The sequence below is a fragment of the Pseudochaenichthys georgianus genome, chromosome 6, assembly GCF_902827115.2.
Source record: "Pseudochaenichthys georgianus chromosome 6, fPseGeo1.2, whole genome shotgun sequence".
In the NCBI taxonomy this organism is placed as follows: Eukaryota; Metazoa; Chordata; class Actinopteri; order Perciformes; family Channichthyidae; genus Pseudochaenichthys; species Pseudochaenichthys georgianus.
The window spans coordinates 25,497,874-25,519,678 of NC_047508.1; the positions used below are offsets into that span (position 1 = coordinate 25,497,874).

Genomic DNA, 21,805 nt, shown 5'->3' on the forward strand with positions numbered 1-21,805 from the left:
GGTACAGTGTATGGAGTCTATAATGCTTTTAGAGAAGGGAGGTATGTGTGCGTGGGAGGAAGAAGTTAAAGGAAAGGGGGAGAAGGGGGAAAGGAATGTCTCCAGAGTGTGTCACATTCCAGCCCTCTGCAGGATATCGTGTTTATTTACTCCTTTCACAGGCGGAAATGAGGTCAGAGGGGATGCTGTTATCTGTGCTACAACAAAGGGATGAGGGGATGAGGGATGACATACATTTAGGCTAACATCATACAGATGTGTAGAGCCACATGTGGAGAGTAGCTGAAATGAAACATTACTTGACTGGGAAGTTAATCTTGAGTTTAATTCATTTGAGTTTAAATATTTATTCAGAATATTTTGGTAAAATATCTTTTGGTATAAGACATAATTGTATGCAGTAAGTCTTAAATTGGAAGAATGTCAATAGCTTTTGTCTTTCCTTACACACATGTTGACACACAAATCAGAACTGAGTGGCAGCACAGGCTGAAGAGAGTGAATCAAAGTGGAACAAGGGTAGCAGGAAAGAAGCAGGGAGGGGTGCAAACCAAGCTCAGAAACAAAGAGACAGTGATGCACCTCAATGCTCAGGGGAGCAGAGGAGCAGACAGACGACTGATATCACTTCCATTGTCCCTCTGTCTGAGCCTCTCGCTTCTGAATAAACATGTGTAAACCCTACCACCCTATCACTGGGGATGAAAATTGAGACGGAATATGTGGTATAAACATTTTAAAAGATCACTCCTAGCTACAACTTTCACTTACATTACAAATAATTACAAGTTACTCATGTGCTTACCTTGTGAAATCACCTTTAGCCTCCTGTGGAACAGAAGGGGAAATACAAAAGTAGTGAGAGGAGAAAGGATTTACATATATGGATATGTGAGCACCAAGCAGTGACCATAACATCTGTGTTTATGTTCGGTGTGCATTGGTGAATTTGCAGCCAGGTCTTCTCTGCTCAGAGAGAAATATTAAACCTCCATCTGGAGTGAAGTCTCTGAAGGCCTACAGAGCAGATATCTGATACTGTGCATCTGCACCTGCAACGAGGGCACACACACACACACACACACACACACACACACACACACACACACACACACACACACACACACACACACACACACACACACACACACACACACACACACACACACACGCACACACATCGACAAACCACTCAGCCAAGTCTATGAGTAACATGACCTTGCAGCATCATAGTTAATGGACTGACCTACTCAGAGAAAGGGATAGGAGAGAGTATGGGGTGGCTTTGAGAAGACTTTGTGAAGTAAAATAGTTCCTCTGCTGCTCTTTGTTATATTAGCACCGACTGACAGCACTGAATATTTAGCCGGTAGCCAAGATTTTTTCTACCAACTAAGGCAGTTGAGGGTTTTAGGTTTTAAAATCTCCAAGCATCATGGCAGTTTACTGACAGATTGATTACTGCATTAAATCATTTAGGTTTAATCATCGTCAATTATGACTGCAATAGAAAATGTGAATTCAATCATGGTAAATTAGGATCAAAGGCTGGTGGAGACATTTTGGAAGGACATTTCAAAACTGTTTCAATGCAGAGCAAAAGCCCCTGGAACAACCAGTGCATTTGGCTGCATGAGCTAAAAACATTATATCCAAACACAGATCCACACAAAAAACAAGCTTTATCTTACTTGTAGAATAAAGGCAGCCAATTCGAAGACAACATCACTGTCCACTTCAATAAGTTCCTGCAAGAAAAAGAGAGAAGGAAATTATTGTATTACTTTTACTGACTTAACATGTTGGGAGCAAAAGTGGTCGTGCCTCTAATCATCCTCCATTTATCCAAGAAGGGTTGCTTGTAACTTTCATTGCCCTTCCACTACCCCTCCAGTTTTCCACTCTCCCTTCTCTAATTTCATGACCTCTTCATGCGGATGGAGCTCAGAGATTAGAGGCAAATAGAGGGGGTTTGAGAGAGGGGGTTTGGGGATTGAGGGTAGGCATGGATGCTCTGGTTACTGATTATTCATTACATTTTTCATAGGTGTTCTTTCAAATGTAATATTGTTTTTTAATGACATGTGGATATGGGAAAAGGTAGACTTCATGACAATCAAATATCTGTCTTGGTGTTTGTAATCACAGACCATTGGCATGTTCATATACATTGAATGCTAGGTCTGCTTTGAGGGGGAGAAGGGTATTCAGCAGTGAGTAGTGGGTCAAGTATGCCTGGAATGCTCCCTTTACAATCGACCTCTTAATTTGTTGGGAGATCAGACAGCCAGGATGAAACACTAGACTGAACAAACCCACCCTGGGTGTACCACCCACGTGGCAACAAACCGTCATAGAGTATGTGTTATCGTACTGTATGTGTTCCCACAGCACAGCACAGAAGGTTTCTCACAACTTGCTGAAGCAGAACATATCCCGAGATACAGTTTCTTAACAACCCTGTACATGAACAAATAATTCTTAAAATACTGCATTATATTTATTTTATTGTATTGCTCTCTTGCATTGAAAGAGATCATTGTATTTTAGCTGAAGTTGTTATCAGGGTGACATACATGAGCATAGCGGGATCAGATATCTTGAAGTAGCTAAAGACGTGACTGAATCAGAAACCTTCTGTTTGTGGGTCAGTCTATCCCCGAATACTCAGTTACATAATCACTACCATTCAAGAGGATTGCGCACTTTTGCATCCACTTAACCTGCACAAATAAGACAGAAAGAAACCATATCATTCTCAAAGCCCCCACAAAGGGGGAAGTGCATCCCTATTTGTGCAGCCAAATAGAGTTGAAGTGCTCCTGTGCTATTTGCACATATTTAAATTAGGTCATCTGCTGCAAACTGTACACAGAAGCACAACTTTCCAAGTGTGTTTGAGCAATATCTATTGCTAATCAATCTTGAGATGGGGCAGATAGCGGCTGCAAGTGATGGACGATTCTTGATGCTATCAGTGGCCGCAATACATTGATTGTGTATTCCCCCTGAGTGTCTTCCTCATCACAACTGCAGTAAGACTGATGCTGTGCACATAGAAATAAACTAGACAACCCAAACCTCCTATGTAAACTTAGGTTTGTTTACTATTTGACACTATTAGCTATGTGAGGTTTGTATACCACTTTTATACAACAAATTGCGTATGACACACTAGTCTGAACATTAATTCAACAAAAATATGCATTAAATGGCTTTGCATTTATTGTTGGAATTTCCATCACTGTCAGCACTGAAAATAATGGGTCTAATGATATTATCAGAGTTTTCTACAGAGCTTTGTTTGGGTTGTTTTTGCCCCATTTATTTTTTCAAGAGCACATACGCCCTCTTCTGGACAGGCAAAATAACTGCTGAACACTGGTGTCACTGAATCTACAGTACATTGTTGTCTTTTTACAGGGGAGGAAGTAGGTAGAATATGATAGGGGAAAGCGAACCAGTTAACTGCACTACAAGAAAACATAGAAATTGCCTTCTTTTAGAGGAATGCTTTAAGTGAGTCACCAAATGTTCAAAATATATATTTGCATTTCTATTAGGGGAGCTTATGTAGTGTTTATTTTAACAGCTGAAATAAATGTGCTTCAACATTGACAGATGGCAGAAAATGTGTCAAATGATGCGCTAGTTGCTGGAATGTGGAGCAGCACATATAATGATAGGCAACAGCTGATGCAAATGTTTCACATTTTCTGCTTCACCAAATCCCAAGCTGGCCTCTTCAGTTAGAACCAAAAATTGGCCAATGAAGTGGCATGCTTCAAATCGTATAAAGTCCATTACTCCACATTATTTTTAACTTCAAGTATACCCACTGAAAACCCCTACCTCTTTTTTTTAGCAAGTCCAGAAGAAAACTCACCATCTTTATTTGTAAAGCATTTTAGGATAAATACATCCCAGTCAACAGTATTATGGATAATGTATTATGGAAACATATTATTGAGTTTACCTTGTAGATGATGGACTTGGCATTAAGAAAAAACAGCTCAATAGTAGCATTATCCTTCAGGTAGGATATGCTCTCTATGTAGAACCTGAAAACATAGAGGGATACATTTTATTAGATTTGCAAATCATAGGTTTTCCTTCAGTTCTACAAAGACAATCAGTAAAGTTTATAGTCCTTTTGACCCAGAAACAAAAATAACAAACACAATATATTAAAGGTTATATTAAAGTTTGAGAAACCGGCTCGAGATACACTTTTTGTTATATTCCATGGAATGCTCTTAACATCCCGATAGCAATGAATATCTTAAGTGCTTTGACAAAAAATCCATAAAAAAATGTCATCTGTAGAAGCCGTGGTGCTGTAAAAAGCACAACCAATCATCTGAGCCGGCCCGCTAAAGTAACTGGATGGCCTACCTGCCTGTCAGCCTTCCATCGGGGGACAAACTTATCTCGTGCCCTCATTGGTCATGTGCGCGTTCGTGTGTGTTGGAGGAGGGGCTCTGTAAGGAAGTGGCAGATTTGTTCCGGCTGTGTATTTTCAAATTCTAGCACACTCGAGCTGGTTTCTCCTAAATGACCTACCCCACCTTTAAGGTATAGTCATGACTGAGACAGATGTATGCAACGACCAGAGGGACCAGAAGAGGGCCCACCATACCAAAGGCTGACCCTCTACACCTCTTAAACAGATCCCCTCTCTCACCAGGGGGGTATACTGCGAAGCAGGATTTTCGCTTAGCCGGCTAAATTCAGGGCAAACTCCGGCTTTCTGGTCCTACGAAGCTGGTTCTCTTTTTAGCAGGCTAGATCTCCATGGTAATATATGCTAAGCAGCTAACCTGGTCGGGACCAGGGGCCTATACTGCGAACCTGGTTCAACCTAACCTGGATATGTTTGAGTTAGCCGGTTGGCTTAATCCAAAACATACGCGCTCTCGCTAAACTGTCCTACGACGCTGGTTATCAAGTGGATCGCTCAAGCCAGCCGTGTCCTATCTAGTTAGGTGCGCGTTCACATGAAAGGGGTGGTATTTGGAGCATTCGACCATTCACAAATATGGAGAAGCGCACTGACAGCGCAGCGTCATACTTCCTGAATGAAAAGTGAACTTTAATACTAGTCAAAAATGAAGAAGTTAAACTTTAAACATCCATGACTTAAACACTTTATCTAGGATAAAAGCCACAGAGCTGCACCTGCAAGGTGAATACAGCTGGTAACAGAACAAGTGTTTGAATGCGTACATTAACAGGTTTATGATATCACTGCCCGTCTAAAACACGATCTGACTTCAATTACATTTGTCTCGAGTGTTTCGTCAACTTATGTGTTGCTTAAAATAATACTTCTGCATACAGTATGTGACACTGTGAGTGTTGCACGGCCAGATACGGCTCAGCTGACTCAGATAAGGAGAGATATGATACATTATGAAGTGATATGCCGCGGACTGTACTTAATGTATTCTGATCCGGTTACTTATGTTGTGGCCGATATTTAAGTAAGCTTTCTTAACGCTAATGTTATAATAGTCAGATTGCTCTGAAGATGGGAGGTGATATTCTATTAATGTTCACGTTCACACAGTCGGTGATTTTTGCCGGCCGTCTTTCCTGCGACGGCAGTTTTTCTGTATTTCATTTCTCCTGTAATATGACTTGATCGCTTTAAACTCCGCACACTGAGCTCTGATTGGTCAGCAGGCGGTGCTTTCACTGAGTTGAGCTCTTAGCCTGCAACCTAACCTGGTCCCGACCAGGTTAGCTGCTTAGCATATATTACCATGGAGATCTAGCTTGCTAAAAAGAGAACCAGCTTCGTAGGACCGGAAAGCCGGAGTTTTCCCTGAATTTAGCCGGCTAAGCGAAAATCCTGCTTCGCAGTATACCCCCCTGGTTAGGTTGCAGGCTAAGAGCTCAACTCAGTGAAAGCACCGCCTGCTGACCAATCAGAGCTCAGTGTGCGGAGTTTAAAGCGATCAAGTCATATTACAGGAGAAAGGAAATACAGAAAAGCTGCCGTCGCAGGAAAGACGGCCGGCAAAAATCACCGACTGTGTGAACGTGAACATTAATAGAATATCACCTCCATCTTCAGAGCAATCTGACTATTATAACATTAGCGTTAAGAAAGCTTACTTAAATATCGGCCACAACATAAGTAACCGGATCAGAGTAACATTAAGTACAGTCCGCGGCATATCACTTCATAATGTATCATATATTTTATTATCTGAGTCAGCTGAGCCGTATCTGGCCGTGCAACACTCACAGTGTCACATACTGTATGCAGAAGTATTATTTTAAGCAACACATTAAGTTGACGAAACACTCGAGACAAATGTAATTGAAGTCAGATCGTGTTTTAGACGGGGCAGTGATATCATAAACCTGTTGATGTACGCATTCAAACACTTTTTCTTTTACCAGCTGTATTCACCTTGCAGGTGCAGCTATGTGGCTTTTATCCTGGATAAAGTGTTTAAGTCATGGATGTTTAAAGTTTAACTTCTTCATTTTTGACTAGTATTAAAGTTCACTTTTCATTCAGGAAGTATGACGCTGCGCTGTCAGTGCGCTTCTCCATGTTTGTGATTGGTCGAATGCTCCAAATACCACCCCTTTCATGTGAACGCGCACCTAACTAGATAGGACACGGCTGGCTTGAGCGATCCACTTGATAACCAGCGTCGTAGGACAGTTTAGCGAGAGCGCGTATGTTTTGGATTAAGCCAACCGGCTAACTCAAACATATCCAGGCTAGGTTGAACCAGGTTCGCAGTATAGGCCCCAGGTGTGTTGGCAACAATCCATTATTAGTTTGTTAGTGTGAGCACATTCCTCAATCTGAATACACACACACACACACACACACACACACACGCACGCACGCACACGCACGCACACACACACACACACACACACACACACACACACACACACACACACACACACACACACACACACACACACACACACACACACACACACACACAGAGATGTAATGTGATGATGATGCACTTCACACATTGGCCACTTCTCTGCATCATCAGCAGTGTGTAGTGATTCCACATGCAAATACACTACAGACACACACAGACACACACACACACACACACACACACACACACACACACACACACACACACACCAACAGACACAAACACGCACAGGAGAGAAGCACAGTAAACCACTTCTAGCAGCGTGATGAGGAGGGAGTTAACGTAATAATGCCGTCTAAATTTAGCTCATGAATGCATGCAGAGCCAGAGAGGAGCAATGATGGAATGCTAGGAAGCTACTAATTGTTAGCTGTTCTTTGATGGAAGCTATCATCTTAAACATCTTCAGTGTATGACTTGATGTATCCCAAAAGTGTGTATAATGTGGCCTAAGCACATGTTCCTATGAAAACACGTGAGTGTATGTGTCGATTTGTGTGTGTATGAGTGTAAAGGTATTGAGTCAGAGGGATTGTAGGAGGATCAATATTGGAGGGTTTAAATCGCGTTACCCATTGAGCTGCAGGAGAAAATGAGAGGAGCCATGTCAATATTCAGTGGGAACATTTAATTAAAGCCATGGTGTTGATGAGTTATACACACACTGCCAGCACAGCAGCAAGCATGCAAAAAGGCTCCCACTGAATCAGCTGGAAGTGGGCTGCTGCCTAGCATTTATGGGAACACACGCATTGTACAGATACCACATAAGCATGCAAATAGATGTTGTGCATGCACCTGGCAGTGACACACCTGCACCCAGAGACAACCTTTCCTTGTGCTAATGAAAACAATATGCTCACATTGATAATGGATTCAGGCATGACATTTGGGCGAACAGTTGCTCCATTATAGTCCTGAGTCTGCCTATGCATGTGTATGTGTTTCTCAGGGTTAGGTGTGTGTGTGTGCGTGTGTGTGTGTGTGTGTGTGTGTGTGTGTGTGTGTGTGTGTGTGTGTGTGTGTGTGTGTGTGTGTGTGTGTGTGTGTGTGTGTGTGTGTGTGTGTGTGTGTGTGTGTGTGTGTGTGTGTGTGTGTGTGTGTGTGTGTGTGTGTGTGTGTGTGTGTGTGTGTGTGTGGGGGGAAAGATTGAGGTGAGAGATTGGACTAAACGGCGAGAATAAAAAGGGGGATGCAGCCACAAAATGGTGTCAAAGTTCACAATGTCACAGCACCACCACCACAACATCCCTAAACACCTAGTCTATGTAAATACACACACAGTGACCCACACTCTGACCATCACGGAGTCGGACACACACATTTAAAAAAATGTTTTATAGCTTACCACAGATAAAGAGAGATGGTAACTGTGTATATCAATGCCACTTTACTGAAATAGGCAGCACTAAATGCAGCAAATTATACTCATCTGCACATGTTTTTAGTATATCAAATTGTACAATGACAACATTGTTAACTAAACAGGGTGAACAATGTGTCTAAGAATACAATTTTGCTATACAGTCACCTCATGGTGTCATGGTGAGCTGTGCCGTAAATGTCGCCCTGGAAATGACTACTCAGTGACATTGTTTAGCAGGGATATTGTACGTCATGTTACTATGTACGTTGCTAACCAAGCTCAGTCCCTCGGGTGTATATGACATCATGGATATTTGTTGGGGACAGAGAACATAAGTGGACCCAAAACAAAGGCTTGGCTTTCCCTCTGCAGGCTCTGACTGAGAGCTCCTGTGTGTTTGGGCAGAGGATGGCTTTGCGTTTTCATTTGAGGCCAAGAAAGATTAGAAAATATCCTCGCAGGTCAGGTGCCTTTTTCTTGCATTTTCAAGAGCCTATTGAAGATAAAACACCCACATGCACACAAACAAAGAAAACACACACAAACACACACGTGCACACTTGTGTGAGTGTGGTGAGTTTTTAAATATGAGAAGGGCTTTTGTATAAGCAGTGCAAAGGGCTAAGAGAGTAGTGTGGGTTTTTTGGATTATTTCATGACCCTATCATAACAGGTCATAGAAGAGTCTGCTTTAAATGAGAAGTAGACTCCAATACAGCAAGAAGAGCACACTGTAGGATTGTATGTTTCGTATTGGTTGAGTCAAGAACCAGACTATTTTCTTTCATGTATTCATGTATCTTTCTAAGCATTTAAATTGACACATAAACCTTTAACAAACAAGGGACCAACGTTTTTTAAGTGATATACAAAAATATAGTACGGAAATGCCACGGCTTCTCTCTGTACGTGATCCTGCCATCCTGTTTGGAATAGGGCACTTTGTAGTCACCGCAAAGCTACTTGACGAGATTTGCATGCAGCGCATAATGATAAGGTCTAAGAGGCTCATGATTGGCTGAGAGGCCCCGTGGCGGGAGTTTAACTCCGGGGTCAAAGCAATTTCATAGAGGCCTGTCATAACTAACCTTGTTAATCTGTTCCTATTACCACATGAAGGCATAAGCATACACTAACAGTTTGACGCACTCTCTCTCTCTTTCACACACATTCAAACAATGCAATCAGTGACTGAGGCATGGGTTAGTTAGCTGAGTAATTTAATAAAGAGAGACTCACCTGACACAGAAGTAGAGGACAATGGGACCAGACTTCTTCGGGAACTCATGTTCTAATACCCTGCGGTCCAACTGCAGCCAACTAAAATGGCCCCTGATGAGACAAAACAGCCAATCACTACCTTTTTTTCAGGGAGGTATAATTATCCAAAAATAATACACAGAACTTATATAATTATGCTAAACATTTTCTTTACTTGAATCTCCCCATGTTTCTTTTCCTATTTCCATGTCTTCCCTTCTGTTGCCCCCCCCCTTTTCTATCCCCCTCTCCTCTCTTTTTTCTGTCCCCCTCCAACTGAGAGAAAAACTGCAGAGACAGCTTGTCACCCTGGTAACCCTGCATGGTTTCCTGAGCAACTGAGCAACATCTCTCTCTCAAGCTCTCCCTCCTTCTGTCTCTCAATCTATCATGCGTTTCCCTCCCAAACGGCCTCTTTGACCACTGAGCGGTCAGCTCTGAGGCGTCTGCTCTCCCCAGGCCCTCGGAACAAATCTACACATCATAGAATTAGTCCTGGGGGGCTAAAACTACAAAGATGATATAGCTTTGCTGGACAGACTGTGTCACAGCCATGTAAATGCCATGGAGCAGAGGCTGTTTTTTCTTGGCATCAAAGAGAGAAAACAAAAGGCCAGGTTTGCCTGTATGTAAATCATTTGTATATTGCAGGACTAGTTCGGGAACCTGCTGTGGTGTGTCTCTCTTTCTAGGTCACCAAACAAAATAAAGCTCATTTGAATGTCATTTTTGCACAGTTCTCGTACCAATCCTTCTGACAGACACAGACTTGTGATCTTTAGCTAGCCCAGAGCAGGACACTGGTAACCTTATCATAGCATCAAAGCCCTTTATAACTAGGTATCTGATCATACATCAGTGTATGTTTCAGCATGATATTCATGATCAAGGTGTTAGACTTGAATGAAGGTAGCCATCTCCTTTTACTGGCAAATAAAAGATAGGTGAAAACCATAAACTGGATATCTAGGTTTTTTCTCAGGACATTTTTTTCTTATACTAAATAAACGTATACAAACATACTAAATACACGAAGTAAACATTATCAAATTCAGCAGGAAAAAAAAGGCCAAACAAAGGGCCACATTTAAGATTTCTAAACCCATAATTCAAACTTAAACACTGTACTGTGAAATTGAGTTTTTATAGTGGTGCTTTTGTTAAAACATATTCAAAGCACACAATGTATGCTTAAAACTAATGTCAGTGTTTTCCCCTTTGTCATCTATGGCAACCAATGTTACAGTGTAACAGGGAAGAACAAACACAATCCAACAAACAAAACAAACTTTAGACCTATTCCTGGGCTACTGAAACACCATACAGTATAGAGAGTTCACTTTCAAAGGCATTACTATTCAAATGTGACTTACGTTTCGTCGGTGTATGCAATACCAAAGTACTCCTTCTCCTTGAGGTTGAAGTGCGAGGCCACCAGGTCCAGCAAGTCCTTTGCCATCAGCTTGGGCTGCAGGGGGACAGACATATTAGTATTGCTCTCATTATAGTTTGAATTTGAGTTATAAAGTCCTGTCTCTGTGTGAGGGTACTTTATCACACTGTAGTGAAATTGGAACAAGTACATGTGTAGAGCTTTATGTTAATGTTTCTATCAGCTATTGATTAACTGCAATGACTAAGCATTCTGACAAACAAGGGGGAAAAGAGGAAAAGAGCAAGAGAGGAGGAGATACATTAGAAAGAGATAGTGTGAGAAAGATGGAGTGTGTGGATGTTGCTGACAGTGCAGGTACCGTGCCCTTCCCCTCCCTGATTTCCGCCCATCTGTCCCAAACTTCTACTGCAGAGTCATGCCTCTAGGCTCCACCATTGTATTGTAGGGAGAGGGCTGCAGCTAGCATACAAGCTTTCTAACTAGTTTATACTCTGGAATACTGTCCGAGCTTTATATAATGACAACCTCCAATCATCACGACGCTCAAAGCTTGCAGAGCATCTTAAAGCCAGGCAGAGGCCAGGGACTGCTGCCATATGCTGCTGGTTTGTGACATCCTGAGTAACTGTGCACACTCCACCCTGAGGTTAACCATGGGTGTGCCTCGCTGCCTACAGTTTCATTACAGGCACACACACATTCTGCATGGACATATGCACTAAAGAGCCCATGCACAACATTCATGCAGCCCACTCACAACACACAGGAGGTACATGTGTGATGTGCTGTGTATGTTCAGGATAGGGGACAAGGGAAAAACGTACTGTGTGCAACCATATAAGCGTGCGCGCGCGCGCACACACACACACACACACACACACACACACACACACACACACACACACACACACACACACACACACACACACACACACACACACACACACACACGCCATAGTGCGCACATTCTTAACAATCTCCCCCTGAGGTCCTTTACTATCTGTTCACTGCACAACTTCAGTGACAGAAGCTACTGAGAGCTATTTAAAGAGGAGGTGATGTCATACACACAGCAAGCATACATGTATACATACACGTACGTACACACAGAAACACAACTCCAATGACCCAGATCTCACATAAGCACAACGCCTACAGTGATCCGGCAACACAGAAAAGACTCTGGAGAGAATAGAAGCTAACACATAGGCTGCATCTGCCATATAGGTGCATATTTCACATCTGTACAAGATAAACAGTGATAAATAGGAAACAAAATGGCTACTGTACTAGCTTGTTGTGTCTCTTTCATCTCACCTGACTCCAAAACCTTTCATCACTGGAATTATTAAGAAGAAACCCATAACACTTCAATAATGAATATAGAGGATGTTATTTGAAGAAAACTTTCTAATCTAAATTCACTACAAGAATAATAAAAGGCACCTCTTTACATGCTAAATGTGTATTTACAATGGTTGCATGTAGTTCAATACATCCAGAGAAGGGTTTTAAGAGCTGTACTTAACTATACAGGTACTGATCTGTCTGAATCTGACAATAACTGGTATTTCCATCCACAAAGGCTTTGATTGGCTCTGTTATTTCTCCAAATAGGAGGGCAGCAAGTCAAAAAAGCGACACTCGATCTCTTTGAAGTGCTCAAAAACAATTTAAATGTGGACATTTTAGGTCTGGAAGCAAGCTATCTTTATAGTATTAGCGGTAATACATGTTTTGGTTCAGCTAGAGACACATACACAGTCGTGGTCTCTCATTACTACACAGCAGTCAACTGCTCTGGCAACAATATCAATTAAATGACATCCGTGCCACCACGGCATAAAAAACAAAGAGAGGGGGACGGAGACACATGGACACATAAACCGTTAGAAATATGGAGATGAAATGAGCCCCAGATACAAGAAGTGCAAGACTGGTGATAAAAAAGAACAGAAGGACCCCTGCAAGGTTAAGCTTACTTCTTGCCTCGGCATTGTTATGAATACCAAGCAGACTGTGAAAATCTCTTTAAAAAATCACTGATAGTATAATTGAGTTTGCTTCTCCCCCTTCAAGTGACGACTCCCCCCTTCCTTACACTACAACTTATCTGTGAAATGCCAGGTACCTAGCGGATGTGTAATTACGTTGTGGAAGATACCAACAGTGATACAGAGAGTGAATGACAGGTAATAAGCTAAGTGATAGGGAACATCAAACACACTCACACAATAACTGAGGCACATTCCAGAACCATACAGATGATACTGAATATAAAACACACACACACACACACACTCTATGCAGCCATCTATCAAGCAGTAAAGCTCTCTGCTAGCTTAGACAGCATTACTGCTAATAGACATTTAGCCTGTGCCTCCTCAGCAGCACAGATAATTAACAGTATGAGAATTACAGGGAAGTGCAAGATAGGAGGAGACATGCTAAAGCAAACCCCCAGACAAGTGACTAACACACAACAGTAGCTCACTCGCCTGGCTGGCAGCAAGTTACGGCCCTATCTCAGCAAACAGCTAGCCAGGCGCCTTCAGGATTGCCCGGATTTATTTATGGGCTGCTAACTCATTTCCAAATGCCAATCCAAAAGTCCAAGGGTGGGAAGGGAAAAGATTTTTAGTCACAAGATGCCCAAAAAAGTTTTAATATTTTCAACTAGTTCTGTGTAGACACTTTTAGTGTAGCATCTTACCATTTTACATTTAAACCTTTTTGTTTTCTTCAAATAAACATTGGTGTGGAAGAGTTACAATGTCACACAACTTAATAACCCATTCAATCTTACACAACTCTAACCTCAGGCAGTGATAGCCATATGACTGAAATATATGTTCACCCAGTGGAGTATTTGGGGGTTACGGCCTGGTAAAAATGCGTGTTGGCCTTCTAACACATAGTTCTCAGCCAATGAGGCATTGCTCCATAAACAAGTCTATCAAAGGAAGGAGGAAGGGGATGAGGAAGAGGGAAATGTTAAATGACTCTTCTGGGATTAAACAGCTGGTCAACGTTACAAGTCAGTGACAGAAGTGAGATCCAACCTTTCAAAGGCTAGATGGCTGCCGTGCTCGGACAGGAAGTTATATGAAAACCGCAACAGGACAGACTTGACCACACTGGTTATAAATGATCAGTAGAGCACGATGGAGTGTGTAATTCTGCATGAATTATCATCATCTCTTCTAGAAATCTTTTTTTTTCAAATTAAGGAAGGTCCTGACTGCTTTCTTGGTTACTTGAAAACTAAGAATAACATTCTCTGTGGTCCAAAAACAACTTAATGGCCTACTGTACCCAATGCAAAAAACTGAGGATAGAAAAAAAGACAGCAGCATCCAGATTTTTATGACAATGGTTTGTTAATAACATCCCCTCTTCCTGACTTCTCTCTTGATAATACCATTGCCAAACAGTAAAAATACCATGTATATGTTATATTAAGTATATTATGTGGTAAACAGAACAGATTTTATCTCTCACACGACTTCAAGTATCTGTAAAACTCTTTACATAAAATAAAGATTACTTAAATGTTTATATTCAACTCTCTTTTTGTTAAATTCCCAGTAATTTCCTTTCTCAATGGCCAAGAGGAGGAATGGCGAGCAGAAGAGATAATAGATGGATGAGATACAGAACTGCTATAGCTGTGTTTTATATTTTCGATTTAGAAGAAGGCAGAGCTGGGGCAGGTGAAGGCTAAAATGAGCTGAGAAAACAAATGGATACTGAGATGTAGAAAGTCAAGAGAGATGGGGAGAGAGAAGAGAGTGGAAGCGGTGCAAAGACAAGTACCAATTTGAAAGAGAGGATCAGTTCTGACAGAGTAATCGAATCAGAAAGTCAGCAGACCTATCCAAAGCTCTACCCTCCATTTTCTCCTCTCCATTCCTATCCCTTTAGTGTCATCTCCTGTCTCTGTATTCCTGAGCTCTCATCTCACTTTTCTTTCTCCCTCTAAACCTCTTGAGTTTCTGCGTCAATCTTTCTATATGCTCTGCTTCCCGTTCTTCTACTGTTCCAGGGCAATTACTTTCTGTTGTCTCATTTGCAGTGGAATCGGGTCAGACCAAAGGGGGCTAAGAGATGTTAGGAATAGTGGAAGAAGCCTCTCATGAAGAGGCTATTTACTTTGAAGCCAAACCATGAGAGGAATCTTATACATGATGAAAGTGTATGTCATCAACAATCAATGGAGAAAAGGAGGAAGTGAAGGGAGAGGTTACTTTGCAGAGAGGGCCATACATGTTATAAAGAACAAAAACTCCCCACCAAATAAAGTATGTGCTATTGTGTGATGGAAAAAGCTTTCACAAGAGGGTTTAACCCTGGGTGTATAACATAAAGCAGACCAGAGCAGATCTACAGTATTAAGTAGCTATCTACAAAGGGTGTGGGCTTTACATGGCGAACAAGGGATAGATGGGCGTGCATTGGGTGCTGCTGCTGCCTTTGGTCATTACTGCAGAAAGGCCTGCTGGGTAAAATTGAAGGCTGAAAGTAGGGGGGAGGGGGGCAGCATGCAGCTTTGTTTTTCCTGGACAATTGGAGGATTGCATGGAGCTTTGTAAATTACACAGAGATTTGTGCAGGATAAGAAGGAGCATTGTCAATTACACAAACAGTTGATGTTTTATGTTAAATCATTCTGGGCATTTCTGATGCATTCTGGGAAGGCAGTGGGGATGGACGATGAAGATTGAGCATTGAAGCATGAGTTTAGGAGGAAGAGTTTATTTTTAGGACATTATTAGGACTAAACTCATTGCTTCTACAGGGATGGTAAATCAGGGCATGGTCTGCTGCATGCACACTTGTGTGTATGCAGTGTGTGTGTGTGTGTGTGTGTGTGTGTGTGTGTGTGTGTGTGTGTGTGTGTGTGTGTGTGTGTGTGTGTGTGTGTGTGTGTGTGTGTGTGTGTGTGTGTGTGTGTGTGTGTGTGTGTGTGTGTGTGTGTGTGTGTGTGTGTGTGTGTGTGTGTGTGTGTGTGTGTGTGTGTGTGTGTGTGTGTGTGTGTGTGTGTGTGTTGAAGGATCAGGTGAGCATTAAGAAAAAGCAAAGTCACCTACTGCTGACCAAATTTCCCTGGGTCAGCAGTAACCAAATCCCTGAGGACACCACACATTGCATATTCGCTCTAAGGAAAGGAGAGTCTGCAAAGAGAGAGGGAAGAAAGATGGGCGCGAGGAGGAGAGAGTCACCTGTACAAGCAGCTCCAGCTTCCTGTCGTCCAGCAGATGGACCTGACATCGCCTCCCCTCCGTCATCTGAGAAAAACAGACAAAAAGAAACAAGGGATTCCAGTCAAAAATATGTTTCAAATCTGCATACTAAGTCATTTGTCAGCAGCACGCCCGTAGATTGTATAACAACAACTATGACAACAGTTTTGAGGTATTTCTTGCTTGCTACGTCAATATACTTTCTAAATCTGGAAAGTCAATGTGTCAAAACAATATGTAACTCTGCTGGTTTTTACAAAGTTATGAAAGCAATGTTAAAATCAAGTCTGATGTTAGCTTACACAAAAGAGTATGGTCCCAGTCTCTTCAACACAGTGAGACACAAAGCAATATACGATACAGACTGTAAGATTGGTATACAACAGATACTTATAGCCCAGGTATTGGAACTGGGACTAAAAAGTTGTATTGGTGCATTGCTAGTTATCTCAGTGAATTCTTAATAAGGTTAGCTGAACCCACACAATGGGCCAATAGAGACAACGTCCTGCGCTGTTCTCTACCTCACTGACATTTCTAGCATTCCTTCTTGAGCAGGAAATCCATTATCCATCAGTGGACTTCATTGACCACACTAAGTGAAGCTGCACGCTAAAAATCGTAACTTTTTTTTCTCTGCGCTGTTGATACAAAGTTTACAGAGTAGAGCCGCTAATAAAGTGATAATCCGTCTGCCAAGTTCAAGTGTAAACACTGAAGCAGGTGCAATGGTTTAATAGTCAACTGTTGTAAATATGCGCCACATACACACAAGTAAGATAAAACCTGTTACAACTGAAAAAACCCAAGCCAATTATTCAAAGCTGTCTTAAAATGTGCTTTCTGGGTAAAATGTAAACAATCACAGACAAATTCAAAGCAGAGTATTCAGCATTTGTCTGTTTGTGATTTCTGGTGTTTTCAGCACATGTGGAGTTTCTCTACAATTTTCACAGGAAGCAGCGACCCCGAGGAACACAAATACCCCCTGGCTCCTCCCACACCCCCCTCACATCTGGAAAATGGGGAGGGACCAGGGGGAGGTGTGTAGAGGGGTAACAATTGGAGAAGGGGAAGAAAGAAAGGTGGAGAGACATAATCATTGTCAAAAATGGAATGAGAAAGCCCTTCCAAACATAGATGCCATAAACACAAGCACCAAGCGTAACCGGTTTGTAACTCTTCACCACACAGATCACATTGGCCACCTGAGGCACTTGCAATTTGGTAAGGGTGTGTCCACAACATGAGAATAACATACTCTTACTTTCTCACCGCTTATGCCAGCTTGCATCCAGGTGGCAGCTTTAGCAGAGAGCTGAAAATACCAGAGAAATAGAGGGAGAGGAGTGACAGAGTTGTGTCTTAACACTCATCTCTGTGTGAACTCTGCTGAATGATTACTGGGGTGTGTGTGTTGGTGTGTAGTGTACATGTGTGTGAGTGCAGCTTCTAGTACTTTGAAGGGTTTGGTTTGCCCTCCCTCTCACCATTGAGCTCCTGTGGTTTGAGGGTTTAAGATTGGGTGCACCTGTGCACACATTAACACACACACTTCAATATTTATTTTGTTTTCATGTCCATGTAAGAGTTACATTGTCTTTCCAAAACTTTTCATGTTTATACTGTATACACTGATTTAAGTGGTACTGTCATGGCAACTGAGTGGAAGATCATATGTGTAAACATGATTATTTCCAGACAAATATAAAAAGTATAGCAATCCTGAGATGCCTAGTGTATACAATGTTGGTGCAGTTATTATGCAAATATTTAATTTCAGTTTTCTTTTTTTGCTGGCTAAACTCATTTATTTATTTATTGTTTAGTTTGGAGAAGAAGAGAGGGCTAGAGTACTGACCAAACATCCTACTGTACTTTTGTATTTTGCCTGCAGAATACCTTTAACTGCAATGCAGACAGAGAAAATATACGCACAAACACACACACAAACACACTCTCACTCTGCTTGAGACACCTGGGAATTGTACGAACCTTAATGTCAAGGTAACAAATCACTGCCTTCAGGGTAATATTAGGGAGTTCAATCTGGCAGAGACAGACACTTATTGGTTTTAGTCCTGAAATTCACTTTGTGGGATTGGACACATGCTACTGAGTTTATTTCCACCATGAAACCAAATGCAATAAAGTTTCTATGAATAGCTTCTACCAATTACACTCAATACAAAAAAGGAACATGTGGAATATTGCTGCACCATGAGACAGTGAAGACAGATATTTGTACAGGCTATTTTATATATGATAAAAACCACTGAATATATTTACAGCATCTTTGCTCTAACCAATGCATGCTGTGAACATTACATCCGAGATAAAATAACCTGGGAGAAACATAGGCACACACATGTGGTTTTGCCCTGGTGTGTGATTCATTCTGCATGTAACCCACCAACATTTCTTACCCATTACTAGTCAGGGTTGGATTGGCCAAGAAACAACCTTCTTCCTGACTCATTGGCATGAAACGGTGATATCAAAAGACAAAACGTGACAATGAACAATGAATAAAGCAGCCATGTTCAAAATGCTTAATTATGTTGCTGGAGCTGACACCCAAATAGCAGACACACACACAAACAGTTAGCTGACAGTGATGCCTGGGCCACTGCTGGCCACAGCACTAACGTTATCATTAGTTAGTTACCTTGCAAACAAACGCTCCCTGCAATGCTCCCACACAAAAACCGGCTGCAGGAGCAGAGAAAAATATTCAAAAAAACAAATGATTAATCCCAGAAAGAAACGAGTCGTGTCACTGCCAGAAAATCGTCAAAAAATACCCGTTTTCCCGGCTGGCCTAGAGGAGGAGGCACATCAGCATCCATGTTACTGACCATTAGTTAACGTTAAGCGACGCAGCTCTCTTTAGCTCCCTTCTATTCACCAGAGACACTACATCTCAGGTCCTCGCTTTCTAATGTAGAGACAATTTGGCGACCGTGCAGCCTCTTCCACGGCTTGCTCTCCTCCCTCCTTCCGAAGTCAGTGAGCTTCTCACGGGTCTAGTCCTGGTCGACCAACCCCCCTCTCTTCTCTCACCGGCACCGTGCACAAACGGTGAGTGAACGTGCGGATAGCGCGATACCGTACCAACGGTCAGCAACCGAGGGGGACGAGCGGACGAGCAGAAGAAACGGTTAACGGTCGAGCGTATTCCAGCCTGCCTTCACTTCCAGCTATGTTACTCGCTGTCATCAGAGTTGCTTCGAAAACACGGGAATAATGGAGGCAAGATGTGGGGGCGGGGAGAGGAGGAGATGAGGGGACATTTTCTGCAGCAGCAGCTCACAGCCATGAGAAACTGCAGACCTCTCTCTCCCTGATGTATACATGGTATGTGTGTGTGTGTGTGTGTGTGTGTGTGTGTGTGTGTGTGTGTGTGTGTGTGTGTGTGTGTGTGTGTGTGTGTGTGTGTGTGTGTGTGTGTGTGTGTGTGTGTGTGTGTGTGTGTGTGTGTGTGTGTGTGTGTGTGTGTGTGTGTGTGTGTGTGTGTGTGTGTGTGTGTGTGTGTGTGTGTGTGTGTGTGTGTGTCTACAAACCCAAACAGACATCTGTGTCTGCAGAGCACATTAATACCCTGCCTTTAAAACAAGTGATGCACTGATACCTAACAATGAGCAGTTTGACACACTGTGCCTGCTGTCTAAAATCAGTTGTATTTACAGAAATTAGGCTTTGTGAGGGAGATTGAGCTGTCTCGAAAGACCCTGCCCTCCTATGTTTTATTACTTTACAGCAACATAGGTTTGTGTTTGATAGATATCCATAAGCCTAAAATGGCTCTGCTAAAAAGTAGGAGATTCAATAAGAACTTTACATCCCTGGTTCGGTCTCTATCTTTCTAGCATGTCACTTCCTGACTTCTCAGGTTTACTGGCTTGGGTGACTCTGTCCTTCATTCCACTGCAGCCGTTGGACTGACTGTTTTTTTTTTGTAGGACCTAAATTGGGCACTTGTGTTCACCTTATGCAGCTGCTGCAGCAGCAGCCGTTGAGACCACCAGGTTGTAAACATAACAAAATCAGTCCAGTTTGTGGTACCATAGATAGATACCGCAGTGTGGGCTTTGAAAGCAGAGCAAAGCCTATACCCACTGTCAGTAAAGTATTTGTACAACTCAGCAAGCGTAGGCTTGTCTATTATTGTTTTACAACATGAGTAATCCCCACATGATGAATACAGTGAGGCCACATGTAGCACATGAACAGTATGCATACTAGTACAATCACGCTAAGCAGTCATCATCAAGGATACTTGACCAATTTTTGTCTAAAGATAATCTTTTCAGATCAGTCTGTCAGAAAATACAGTTTGTCTAAACCAAATGCAGTTGCACAATATTTGAAATACAACAGACGATTTATAGTCCTACATTTGCACGATTCATCTGGAATTCTCCATTCCCAGACATTAAGCAAAATGAAGATGCAATTAAATTTAATGTGCTTGGCTTGAACAGTTTTGTTACTACCAAAGCTTATGCTGCAGGCCCAGAATTCAGCTTATTTTGCTGAATGTAGAAGGTCACATGAGAAAAGAGGAGGTGTATCCTTTCCGCTCCCTGCTGGATTTGTCTGTTTCTGGATATTTTTGGCCTGTTCCAGACACCGGAAACTGGCCTGTCCAACTTAAACATCTCCAGATGACTCTTTCTTTGGCTTTAATACACACACCCGTTCCTCCTTCGCTTTCTCCGGTCAAATACATATCTCCCTTTATTGGTAACTTCCTCAGTTTGCTATCACAAGGGGCCTGTTGTTTGGCCAATGCATGTGAGGGAGAGAGAAGGGGACAATGCAGAGGGGGAATGGGGTAAACTGACAAAGAGGAAGGAAAAAAGAGGAAGGCCAACAAATGCACTAGGAAGATCCTGAACACTTAAACTCCATGAGTTTTTGAATGATTTTTCCAGTTACCAAGAGACAGCTTCACAGAGAGGAAAAGGAAGGAAGGAAGAAAGGAAGCAAGGCAGGAAGGAACAATAACAAACAGCTGTGATTTAGTGAGCCTCGCTGCCCGATACTCATGGCCCTTAACTTCCCTAACTTTTACATGGTCACCTTTCAATGACCTACACAGGGTGTTTCCAAGACCCATAAGGTGAGAAACACTTTTAGGTGTGACATATCTGGGCCCTGACAGAGGCCTGTTATGGAGCCGGTGGGCTTCTATTCCAGGCTGAGGTGTGGTCGTAATGAGGTGCTGATCTGCTGTATTTTTATGGTGTAGGGCTCCAAAGGGGAAAGACCTGGATTGGTGAGGTGGGTTTAACAGGCAGTGGGTATCAGAGTCAGGTTTTAGGGTCGAGCAGGGGAACGGGGGTAGATGGTCTGTGTTGGAAAAGGTAACCTATATTGGTGGAATGTGATATAAACAGCGCCGAGTGGTTAATTGAAGCAAGATGGAGAATCTCTTTAACCCTGACTGTAGGACGCTGCGGTAGGGAGTTAAGACACACACACACACGCACACACCATGCTTTCGTTCTCTGTCTAACTCTGTCTGTCTTTGTCTGCATCTCTCCCATATGTATGCAGACTAAACAAACACTCTTAAACACGTCACTTTGAGAGCAAGCATGGTCTGACACCA

The 21,805-nt window shown here is 42.3% G+C and overlaps 1 protein-coding gene and 1 long non-coding RNA gene across 8 annotated transcripts in view; one reads left to right on the forward strand and one right to left on the reverse strand.

Annotated features, from left to right (window-relative positions):
- Positions 1-21,805, forward strand: part of LOC139434055 (uncharacterized) — an 82,902-nt gene that overhangs the window by 21,622 nt on the left and 39,475 nt on the right. The gene's annotated exons all lie outside the window — the stretch shown is intronic.
- Positions 1-21,805, reverse strand: part of frmd4a (FERM domain containing 4A) — a 97,479-nt gene that overhangs the window by 20,837 nt on the left and 54,837 nt on the right. For 6 of the 7 annotated variants that reach the window (XM_034084555.2, XM_034084554.2, XM_034084552.2 and 3 more), the window contains exons 2-7: positions 16,168-16,233; positions 10,923-11,017; positions 9,529-9,621; positions 3,977-4,061; positions 1,692-1,748; positions 806-828 (exon numbers count right to left, since the gene is read on the reverse strand). In XM_034084555.2, coding sequence (XP_033940446.1) covers positions 806-828; positions 1,692-1,748; positions 3,977-4,061; positions 9,529-9,621; positions 10,923-11,017; positions 16,168-16,233 — 419 coding nt within the window. Of the gene's footprint in view, positions 1-805; positions 829-1,691; positions 1,749-3,976; positions 4,062-9,528; positions 9,622-10,922; positions 11,018-16,167; positions 16,234-18,856; positions 19,442-21,805 lie in introns of those variants that run through there. The other variant, XM_034084556.2, reaches the window with a different exon arrangement.